Raw genomic sequence first — 12,767 nt, 5'->3', positions numbered from 1 at the left:
AATGTAAAACAATATCTATCTTATACCCTCCCTATTCTTGCCATGTAGAACAATGTCAAACCTGTGCCCTCCCTATCCCTACTCTTTAGAACAATTTCAACTTAATTATAACCTGCCCATACCTGTCATTTTGAGTAGTTATTCCCTATTAATACCATGTAGAACAATATTAATGTCATACCCTCCATACAGCTGTCATTTAGAGTTATATCAATGTTATTATTCCCTCTCTGGCATATCGATATGTTTAGAGCAATATCTTTATATACCTTCCCTATTCCTGTAAAATAGAGCAATATCAATCATGTTTTGCAACTTCTTTTCTCTTTTGGTGGTGGTGTATAAGTTTGTAAAGAGTATTCACGACACGCACAAACTTTCTATTTTAAACGTGTAGTCCGAATTTTAGAATCTTTGAATCTGCTTCAAAATAGTCCAGATTACACTCTGTTCACACTGTACATCAACAATGAAGGAAGTGTTGGCAGTACCTGCTTAAAGATTGGCTTCAGCAAATTAATATTGCAAATGTATATCATCCAAGTTCTGTTTTGATTGTGGACACCAAGCCTACAAGTTATGCATGAGGTTTGGGTGTCTAAGTGGTGTAACCATGGTACCATGCAGGAGGATCCAGTGGCAGTGAAAGTGCAGAGTTATGTCCCCTGGCTACCAGGATTCACTGATATAGAGTGCAGAGTTATGTCCCCTAGCTACCAGGATTCACTGATATAGAGTGAAGAGTTATGTCCCTTAGCTTCCAGGATCCACTGATATAGAGTGAGTCATGCTCCCTAGCTACGGGGATTCAAATTGGCGGCATGAATCCTAAACTCACTAGCACTAGGTACGCTCCTGGCATGTACCCCGAATATTTTTCATGTGTGATGGATCTCCATTTATATGTCAGTATTTTTCTGTGGTATCTATTTCTGTTTGCAACTTGACCAGTTCAGTGATCACTTGACCAAGTTTCCTACAAATGTCATAGCTGCCCTCATATGTAGATCAATTGCAAAATTTATGGGGATGCACAGAAATGTTTGGCATTCCGAAGTTAGCTTTGCATGATCACAACTAGCAGTGTAAGTTGCATGAACTGAAGTCCACTGCAATGAGCATTATTTAATTTCATCCTTTGGCATATTATTGTTTGTTGTTTAACTTCTGGAGTTTGAAGTATTGACATACTAAAAAATGCTTTGAATGTTGTCGATAACAATTGCCTGATCGTTATTGTTCCAGAAACGGCCTGCCAGTGACGATGCAGTCTGAAGAAACGAGAATCTGGCAGAGAAAAGATGGCAAGTGGCAGAACGTACATTTCCACAGGTCCGGAAGCGCGTCAGCCCCACATGCAAAATAGACGTGCAACACAAGTGACGACGACGGTCATGATGTGAAGAGAATCTTCAGTTTTTGGACAATTTTTAGCTTTCTGAGGCATCTTGTTTCCGAACTGTCTTCAAGTCCTCTCTGGTCGGTACACTGTGATTGTCCATGGAAAAATCTTTTATTCCATTTAACATACTTTTGCAATCGATGCATCATGAAATGGCATAGCGGGTTGGCACGACGACGAGAACACATGCGAAAGGCATGCTTTACTGTATGAACGAAAGAGTAATGGTCTCGTTAGTAAACATGCCAGTAAAACCAACTACTTATGCCAGGATGCCATCACCACGGCAACTGTTGCCATGGCATACAGACGTGACATGCATGTGTTGAGTCATGCGATGCACGGTTGGTCTGAGTTACCATGGCTAGGTTCGAGTCTGTGTTCAGAGCCAGGTTGCATGTACATGGGTTTGATACTCGTGATGTAGGATTTGGTCACTGATATTATCGAAAGAGGAAGGCTAATGAACCGTAGCATAAGAGACATGAAATCCCTATTCTCAGTTAAGTGCAATACTGGTATCATCGTTGACTTTTGCTCGTTTTCTCAGTGTGTGTTTTGTTTTTGAAGCAGTGCGGCGTTCTGTCTGTTTTAAGCATTTGTGTATGCAGACAGTTTCTCAAATTGTTGGCCTTGGGCTCGTTTGTAGTTTCATTAGTAGTTTGAAAAACAAATGAATTGATACTTGCAAAATTTGTCAATCTTATGAGCAACTTATAACCACATTTATAGGATTTTCTATATTAACAAAATTATATGCTGAATATTTACCCATTCTTTGCTCCTAAGATGAGTAGATATCTTACCCCAGACAATTTCCCCTCATTTGTTGACGGAATAATGGTGCTCTTGTCTTGCTTGCTTGGGAAATAAAGTCATGGAACTTTGAATGATATGCAGTTCGAATGTACTTTGTAAAGTGTAATTTTATGCATAATATATTTTGATTCATAGGTTTTTAAAACAAGCAAAAATAATTTTTCAATTTATTGAAACTCATAATCATTTAGAATCTAGATATGAATATTTTAATCTTTCAAAAATAATTAGTAATTATAGAATAGCAATATGTTTTAATTGTAATTTAACAAACTTTTATGTTGACTGCTAAAAATGGAAAAGCTAGTTTGACAATTGTAAGCACTGGAAATGTGTTTTACAGTTGCCCCAAGTATTTGTTTCATGGTAAAGGTCTTGTACCCAAGTGTAATGGATACGTTTTGAAGCTGCCAGTGCTCCACCACTAGGTGTAGTCCGTGGTATATGTTTGTTGTATATAATGGTTTGCATATAGTCCCTCGCTCTTTTTATTTGCCATCTTTCATAGGTTCTGTACATTTTTTTCTCAGGAAACATCATAATGATTTTCCACTTTATAATGGAACTGTAAAAACATTGTGTAATTTTTGTTGAAAATATTATTATTATAACTTATTATTTGCACATCTTATTCGGCTGCTATTTGATTTTTAAAGACAATTTTTACTTTTAATTTTTATCAAATTATTTTTGAATGATTTTACCAGGGTTTGAAGTATTGATTGTTCTGTTGCTTACAGCAATTCTGCACACATCTTGACTTGGACAGGACTAGACATTGTTCCTAGAGAATGTTAACGGAGGGAATTACAAGGAGTTCTCTCTCATGTTGTACAGCCATCAGAACTTGTTCCTTATTGATATGTTTTTGGAAAGTACATCATATTTGCCTTACTGCAAATGTATATAACAGATTTTAGAAATATAGATATTCAATATTTCATGAAATATAGAATAGTTTTAAACTTTAAGAACAGAAAGTGAGGGATTTCTTCAAGAGTTTTAATTAGAGAGTTTCCTGTTGGACTGTTTGTATGTGTACATCCAAAGAATTCCATCCATTCTAAAGATACCTTCTTACAATATTCTAATGGTTTTTGGTACAATTTGTGAAATCAGTTTTTTGTAATAAAAACAATTTTGAGAACAAATTCATGCTTTAATTTGTGTCAACGTTATTACTTTTGTTTATCTAAGTTACATGCACAAAGTTCTATTTGTACCAGCAAATATTTGTTCGTGTTCATATCCATGCATAATACACTGTAGTTTGTCCTCGCTGTTTCTGTGTCTGGAAGCTGTTGTCTTTGTAGGAAGACCAGTATTGTCACTTCTGATGATGTATTACATTACATAAACATCAATATTTCACTATCTTTCTTCAAATCATGCAAAATAAGGCATACATATCTACCAATCAACTATTAGCCAGCTTCTTCAAATGATGGGAAAGGATTTAAACAGATAGAAGGTGTCAGTTTGATAGTGGTATGTGATATTTAGGATGCCATTACCTTAACCAAGTTCTGTTCTGAATAAGCCCATGGGAAAGAGATGATGTGGTACTGTTAGTTTTCCATCACTCAACCTTGTAACTGTGAATTGTTTGATAGGCATTTCTTAGAAGTTGACGGATGACAAAGTAGAGACAATTTATGGATAACAGCTTCTTTATTTGCTGTAAAGGCGACGTCACCAAAACGTCACCTTTACTGTAAAATAAAGAAGTTGTTGTACATGAATTGTCTCTACTTTGTCTTGTAACTGTGCATGTAATAAAATGAAAATTTCAAATTGAAGAAATGAAAATTAATATTGTTTTATACTAGTCCAGAATATTTTTGGTCAGAATTACTCAGGTATGAAGAACTCCGTTTTAGGCCAGTCATACAATTTCCTGAGCTAGGCAAACATTCTGATCAAACTTGGTATGCAGACTTTGAAATATGGCTCCATCAGATACTTTCAATATTATGAAAACGCATACCATTTACAGTTGTTGCCACACTAAGGTTGATCCCTCTGAATTATACATATTGATAAACATTTTGTACACCTATGATATCATTAGATGGTTGATGTATTTTAATAACATTGATTGTATTAATTGTAAAAAATGTACTATGTATCATCACAGAATATTGATACGTCATTTTGTTTCTATGCCACTATTTGTAAATTCCCATAGTCTCCTCCTAAACGTAACAAATATGCACATGCATCTGCATGCACATGCATTCCTTGACGGGCATGATCCATAAAAAAATAAAATTAAATATCAAGGTTGATAGGTGATAATTATTTACATATAATATTCAGTGTATGAAGTATTTTTCAGAAAATATTTTGATACAATTTTTGAATGCTTAAGTGATCAGAAGTCCCATTGGTATATGCATGCAAATGTATGTGTGTGTTTGAGATTTCTGTATATGTCATTCAGGGGACTTTGCTGATACTCAGCTCATGCTGCTGCAAGTTTTTCCAGTATGTGTTTTGGAATGGAAATACTTAATTTTCCGTTACTTTTTAGCCACTAGGCAATCTTTCACCCCCACTGATGCCGATGAGCCCCTACTTGAAAAGGGGGGAAGTCTGTTCATTGTTATCCAGGATGGGTCTATTTCGTGATAATAGGGGTGTAGGAAGAACAATCATGTTGGTTGTGTTTAACCAATTTTACTACTTTCATTATGTGTTTTATTCTGTTTAAAGTTCTAATGACAATGTTGAAATGTTACAGTGCCAGACTGCATCACGCACTGGTCATTCAAGCTTTGTAAAAACACAGTAGTCTATTTGCAGCACAGTTTCAATATATGCCAATTTTTATGCATTCATCATTGTCACATGTTGGTCAAGAATGGCCAATGTCCACTGAGCTCATTTCTCTATGTTCATCTACCTGTTACCATGGTAACAGTATCCATGTGTTGTTCTTTCTCATTCAACTGAATCATCTTTAGGTTTGTCGTATTTGACTCATTCAGTAGGTGCTAATTCGCTCTTTTCCGACACTCAAGGTTTTTTTTGGATTATCACTCTTCTCCATTGTAGATGTAGCGGCCTCAACCTCTCATCAACTGGTATTGGTCACGTTAACCACCCATTGTGTTAATTAACAATTAGCTTCCTCCATTTCTTACTTATACTAGCTTTTCTGCATGCTCCAAAGACATCCGGTCGATTTAACATTTATTTTCAAATTCCATGCAAACTGGCTTTATATGCACACAATGAAATTTACTTCTTTTATATAAATGTCTCACAAGAGTGATATAAAGTATGATGAATTTTAAAAAAAAGTTATTTATCTATATATGAAATTTTGCCATTTTATATATGTGAATCTCGATTGTCAAGTGGTGGTGTAAGGCATGGACACAAGAGCACATGTACACCCTAGATGAGTTGTGTCCCCTTGGTTCAAGGACCCACTGCATCAGTTCCACAGCACCTGTATCTTCAGACATGACCCATGCAGGGGAAGGAAATAAGGGGAGACAATCCTTCTATGTTCACCTCTTCATGTTTTGATCACTTATACAGTGTAGTGCTTTCAATATATTGTCCTTTAAATCTTTGAATAAAAACTCCATTACCACAGATGTGTCCTGGTCATTTAGGTATGTGTATTGCTTGTACAGATACAGGAATGTTAGGGATATTCATGCAGCAATTGGCGACATTGACGTTGGAGCAGATACATTATTGTGAGGTAAAATAGGGTGTGATGCCCTAAATTCCGAGTGCCAGGCAGCGAAAGTACCATTTTCAACGTCTTTTGGTATGACACAGCCTGGGATCGAACTACCAACCTTCTTCTCTCCAGGCACACGATCTATCCACTACAATCTATCCACTACACCACGGAGACAGCCGGATAGAAGGATGGATGGTTTGTTATTTAACACCGCACTCAGCAATATTCCAGCTATATGACGGCGGTCTGTAAAATAATCGAGTCTGGACCAGACAATCCAGTGATTGACATCATGAGCATCGATCCACGCAATCGGGATCGATGACATGTATCAACCAAGTCAGCGAGCCTGACCACCCGATCCCGTTAGTCGCCTTTTACGACAAGCGTAGTCGCCTTTTACTGCAAGCATGGGTTGCTGAAGACCTATTCTACCCCGGAATCTTCACGGGTCGGAGACAGCGGGAGATCAAACTACTGACCTTTCAGACACTCCGTGTATTGGACCGCCTGTGGCGTAGGGGATAAAGGAAACAGTAGTTAATTATGTTAGTTAGTGTGATGAATGAGTGGATGTTGTTTTACATGCGGTCGTCTAAATACCAGCCATATCAAGGCTGCATGGTGCGGGACACATAGTTAACAGCAGTAGCAGGATAACACACCATCAGCCGTTTCACACATTGTAACAGTGCTCCAAGTCTTCATTTAATAGCGGGGGCACGGGTGGCCCAGTCGTCTAAGGCGCCGCGGTTTGCTGTGCAGAGTTGCGTCCCGTGGACACGCCAGAAATCTATGATTGTGGGTTCGAATCCCGTGCTCATGGGTTCACCGAAGTGATAAACGTCTGAGACCTGCATCACTTCGGGCTTTCCTCCCACGTTAAGCTGACACACCGCGATATAACTGTAATACTGTTAAAAGCGGCGTTTAACACAACTCACTCACTCATTTAATAGAACGCCATTTTAAGTCACATTGCTTACGTGCGTTGACTCTCTCATCTCAGTCGCAACACCAAGGTCATCTCGGTCATATGCCCGATGGGTGATGACACAATTTCCATCAGGTCACACTCCTAGGAGACCATGATAAACAATGAACCAGGTAAGACCACCAACATGGCCACTGGGCAGGTCCTTATGTCAAGGTTTTATTACATTATCAACCAGATCCAATTCCAGTGTTGGTGACCCACTAACAGTAAGACAAATTCAAACTGCAGAGGTGCTGTGACACTATAAACAAGGTCACACACCCCAATATGTGATCACATGAAAATCACGTGCACATTGATCCATTAACTGGTTAAACATGGTCAAAGCGCCCTTGAGCTGCTACAAATTGGAAGTGCACTATTCAATTCATGATTTAATTTAATAGAATACACCATGGACTAAATTGCACTGCAGAGGTGAAATAGTACTATGAAGAAGGTCACACACCTGAAATGTAGGGAGAAAACATTTGCCAGATCCCACTGCAGAGGCGAAAAGACGCCATTGGCCAGGTCACACTGTAAAGGTGTGACAATACTTTGAACAAGGTCACATTCCTAGATGCGAGGGGCATTTGGGTAGTGAGTGAGTGAGTTAAAATTTAACGTCACATCGGCAACATTACAGCCATATCGTGACGAGATAAAGTCAGACATTTGATTACAAAGAAATTCCTACTTTTAAAATACCTGTCGCCAAAGGACAGTACAATAACTAGAATATCACAGATTTTAGTTAAAACTAGTTTGAGAGTATATAAAAGAATAAATTACAATTCAACAACACAATATAAAAACGGGTTATAGATCGCCAGCAACCAAAGTTAGGCCACCACACTAGGGGCCGAGGGGATTTACAATGCTTCTGCTACCTGCACGGTTCCCCAGCAGGATTTTCACCATCAGGATTTTCACCATCCCTTCAGTCGCTGGCGACATATATACATACTAACATATATACTGCGATTAAAAATGTGATAGCTATAAATTTACTTTGAAAGAAATGGAACTTATGTATCCTATTCGGGGGACAATCATTTTACTGTACTTTAACCCCCTTCGAGGAAACAGCCACTAACAATCGCAGTTGTTAATTTAATCTACCAAATTTAAAACAGTTTTTATACAATATTATTAATCAAAATTTTCCTAACAATTAAATTTCCTTTAAAAAACCTATAATTAAACGAGAATTAATACTAGTAAAAAGATCCTTAATAGATGATGATTTGAAATATTGATCCCTTGTGATGGAATAATCAATACAGTCAAGCAGGATATGCTTGACCGTGAGTCTCTCATCACAAGGGATGCAGAATGGAGGATCCTCACCTTTTAATAACTATTCGTGGGTATATCTGCTGTGACCAATACGACATCGTCGCATAATGACCTCTTCAAATCTGGACTGACAACCCAAGTAGGTGTAACCGATAGTTGGTTTAATTTCATGTAATTTATTAATACCTACTTGGGTGTCCCACTTCTTTTGCATTAGACCTCTGATGTACGATCTAATCAAGGGTTTAATATCACTGTATCGGATTGGAAGTGGTGTCACAGATTTGTTGAGTGCTGCTTTTGCATCAGCATCAGCCATTGTGTTACCAACAATTCCAACATGGCTGGGTAACCAACAGAAAGCTATGTCGTATTGGCCAGTAGATAGATCATTATATAATTCGACAATTTCGAGTAAAAGTGGACGTGTACTGGACATATTTTGAATAGCCCGAAGACACGAAAGAGAGTCTGAAAATATTATGAACTGCTTATGCTTAGATTGAGTGTTAATATGTTTAAGAGCTGTTAAGATGGCGTGTGATTCTGCCGTGAACATTGAACTGTCATGTGGCAAACTGAACGATATTGTTCTGGATCCAATGATAGTAGCGCTAGCAACTGCGTCACCATCCTTGGATCCATCTGTAAATATAGATTTGTATGTATCATATTTATTTCTCAGTTGATGGTATTCTCCTGATAAATTAGTGGATCAGTTTGTGATTTCTTTAGTTTTGTTAATGTCAGGTCTACCTCTGGCCTTATCAGTTGCCAAGGAGGTGAAGACAGAAGGCAGTAAGGAGAAATATTTTAAATATTCCTCAGAAATTGCAGTTTTCACCCTTATTCCAAGAGGGGGATTAAGAGAAGCTTTCTGTTGGTAAAGGTCCTCATATATGGGATGAAAAACGCAATCATATGCAGGATTTGACTGATTTGAAGATAATTTGGTGATATACTGTAAAGATAATTTCAGACGTCGGAGTTTAAGTCATGGTTCGTCGGCCTCTACATATAAACTGTAAATGGGAGAAGTTCTGAAGGATCCAAGGCAGAGCCGTAGTCCTTGCTGATGTATAGAATCAAGTACTTTTAGATTGCTTTTGCATGCTCCCCCATAAACGATGGATAATCCAGTTTTGAACGTATGAGAGCTCTATACAGTTGAAGGAGGGTCTTCTGATCACCTCCCCACTTTGAATTTGAAACGACTTTTAACAAGTCAAGTGCCTTCAGGCATTTAGTTTTAAGGTATTTGATATGGGGTTTAAATGTCAAATGGCTATCAAAAATAAGTCCCAGGAATTTTGCTTCCTTTACAATTGTGATAGGTGTGCCATCCAAATATAGTACAGGGTGTAGCCGAGTGGTTAAAGCGTTCCCTCATCACGTCGAAGGCCCGGGTTCGATTCACTACATGGATACAACATATGAAGCCCATTTCTGGTGTCTCCTGCTGTGATATTGCTGGAATATTGCTAAAAGGGGCGTAAAACCACACTCGCTCACTGCTAGATGTGATGAACCACTATTGACAAGGTCACACTACAGAGGTGTAACAATACTGTGAACAAGGTCACACTACAGAGGTGTAACAATACTGTGGACAAGGTCACACTACAGAGGTGTAACAATACTGTGAACAAGGTCACACTCTCGAGATGTGAAGACACAACTGACAAGATGTCAGTGTCACCTCCTACCTGTACTCCTCTTCCTACCGGGTTTCCTCCCATGTTCAGCTGAATACTTTCATGCCGAGCGCCAGACAGGGTAACAACAAATACCATCTTTTAACGTCTATTGGTATGACACAGCCGGGTATCAAACCCTTGACGTTCTACCACTGGACCATGGAGGCGTAGCTGAATACTGTGACATGACATATTTTGTTAATGGATGAACCTCGTACAATATGAAAGACATGTACTTTTATCACTGCCTAAAGAGTGCACTTCTCCATCGTGTTTGATTTACCCTGCATCTGCCATCTGGCGAGTATGTTTCCTCATCTACGAGGGGTGATTGATAAGTTCTGAGACATATCCACAAAAACTTGAGTCAATTGAGTCCGTCCAAGAAGGCCTATGACATCAGCAACACAAGAAATGATCAAAGATTCTATGAGAAGGTGTAAACTGAGCTTCACATTGCCATATATAGACATGGATATATGCTTAGACATGTATATATACACCCTGTGAAAAGTATCGCATCTCCAAATTAGAAGAGTAATTGCAAGTTCATTTTCAATGTCGAGATTTTCAAATGGTGCACTGTGTGTTCACACATCATCTGCCTGGAGAATGGTAGCCACCTTAACTGCATGACCTTGTGGGTGCGTTTATGCGAGCCGCATGCACTACTAAGGAGTCTCTATAGAGAAATTCATGTTTAATGACAGTTCATGCATCTTTACCGCTATTAATTTTGAATAAAAGTCTGTCTTTGGAACAATTGTAACTGAAATGCCTAAGCGTACTATCCCAGAAAATCAAAGACCACAAATCATTGGCATGCACTAAGCTGGCATGTCATGCCATGTCTGTCTATTGCCACCGTGTTAGACATTAATCATACTGTAATCAGTCATAACTGGACATGTGAGGTACTTTTGACGAGGTGTATATATAGTTTCAATGATCGTAAGCTTGCGACATCGAATTTACTTCCATAAACCATGTTGCATTAAAGAACATCAAAAGTACTAGTGGTTTAAGCGTTCGCTCGTCACGCCGAAGACCCGGGTTCGATTCCCGACATGGGTACAATGTGTGAAACCTATTTCTTGTGTCCCCCGCCGTGATATTGCTGGAATATTGCTAAAAGCGGCGTAAAACCATACTCACTCAGTCACTCATATGTGGGGGTGTTATTATGTCCCTGGGATTTTATATAAGTTCAGGTGATATTGTAACATGTGAGACCCGTGAAGATTCCGGGGTAGAATAGGTCTTCAGCAACCCATACTTGCCGTAAAAGGCGACTATGCTTGTCGTAAAAGGCGACTAACGGGATCGGGTGGTCAGGCTCGCTGACTTGGTTGAAACATGTCATCGACCCCAATTGCGTGAATCGATGCTCATGATGTCAAACACTGGATTGTCTGGTCCAGACTCGATTATTTTACAGACCGCCGTCATATAGCTGGAATGTTGCTGAGTGCGGCGTTAAACAACAAACAAACAAACAAACAGATGTAACATGTGAATGTCCCTCGCTAGGGACAGTTGCATCTGAACACAATCTAGGAAATGTACAGAATGATGTAAAATCAAATGACAAATGTTTTCTTCATATTTCAGTGGACTGAACTTGCAACTTTCATGTATGTAGCCTTATCAGTGCATCATTAGGCTGCAGAGGTGCTGCTACATCACAATGCTACATCAGAGTCTTCTTCTTCAAGTAAATGTAAGCCAGCAAGAGATATTTTATGCCTGTTTCCTAGGGTTCACGGAAAGTATGTTTGATACATAAGAAGGTGATAAATGTTTCAGATATATTTTCTGCTGGTACAAGTGTATAGGTTTGATAAAACACTTCCTCTCAGGTTTTAATGAAATTTAAAACCCTCATCCCCATGACAACGGTTGGGCATGTTTATCTTACACATTAAATCTTTGTAGCAATACGGACTTTATTTAACATAGAATAAGGTAGTTTGTGCATGTCATCTGAGCATCTAAAAAGAAAAACAAATCTTGACTAAAAGTTCCCGAATCAAAGAGCACTACTATCCATCCTTGAAACTCACACCAAGGAAGTAAAAGTAACTTCGTAAACATCCTGTATGTATGTTTCATTGTTACATGTTCAGGATTTCCTTGTGATATCCTTTGAGCTTAATCTATATCCTGTAAACTGTCACTATGTAGAATCCCACATCTAGAAAAGGGAGCCTATGTAGCAGGACAAGAAATGCATGCAGTATATCGGTATGGCCACGTGTCAAAAACAGAAGGATTGCATCAAACACATTGAACAAACATCCTCTTGTTAGATGTGAGAAGGAAATCCTAAATATATAACAAAGAAACTGTGACATGGTTTATGCAACGCTCTTTGACAGCAATCGACTGGAAAGGGAAATTATGGGAATTGACATACCAAGATTGCAAACCGATCTCATATATCAAGTATATATTACACAAAACTGGGAAATAAACTCGAATTGTTTTATTTTCTCATTCGTAATGAAATATTCACTGATAGACTAAATGTAATGAAACTGCAGGCTGTAATTGACATAATCGACAAGGTGCTCACTCCTTTAGATGCTATACATTTCATACTCGTGGTCAAAGGGAAAACACTCTCTACACAGACCAACTGTCCTTGACAAGGAGGTGAGGTGAAATTGGGTTTAACGTCGCGTCTAAGATTATTGCACTTATATAGCGACGTGCATGTACGTGTGTGTGTGTGGCTGCTTGTACTAGTCCGGACTGATGCCGATATATAGTGCAAACCAACTGAGATACCATGCCTCAGTTTTAACATGAATACCTCACTCAGACACAGTATACCGAGTCCGAGCCGACCAGTCCTTAATTTAGCCC

General features: G+C 38.6%; 1 protein-coding gene across 38 annotated transcripts in view; it reads left to right on the top strand.

The window, feature by feature from the left end:
* Positions 1 to 5,825, top strand: part of LOC124151040 (calcium/calmodulin-dependent protein kinase type II delta chain-like) — a 140,850-nt gene extending 135,025 nt beyond the window's left edge. For all 38 annotated transcript variants that reach the window (XM_046523325.2, XM_046523303.2, XM_046523291.2 and 35 more), the window contains one exon: positions 1,246 to 5,825. In XM_046523325.2, the coding sequence (XP_046379281.1) occupies positions 1,246 to 1,366 (121 nt within the window). In that variant the 3' untranslated portion in view covers positions 1,367 to 5,825. The remainder of the gene's footprint in view (positions 1 to 1,245) is intronic.
* Positions 5,826 to 12,767: the final 6,942 nt, after the last annotated feature.

This window comes from Haliotis rufescens, unplaced genomic scaffold, assembly GCF_023055435.1.
Source record: "Haliotis rufescens isolate VD_foot unplaced genomic scaffold, xgHalRufe1.0.p SCAF_20, whole genome shotgun sequence".
Taxonomy (NCBI): Eukaryota; Metazoa; Mollusca; class Gastropoda; order Lepetellida; family Haliotidae; genus Haliotis; species Haliotis rufescens.
The sequence above is the reverse complement of the archived record's forward strand: the minus strand, read 5'-3'. Positions and strand labels throughout refer to the sequence as shown.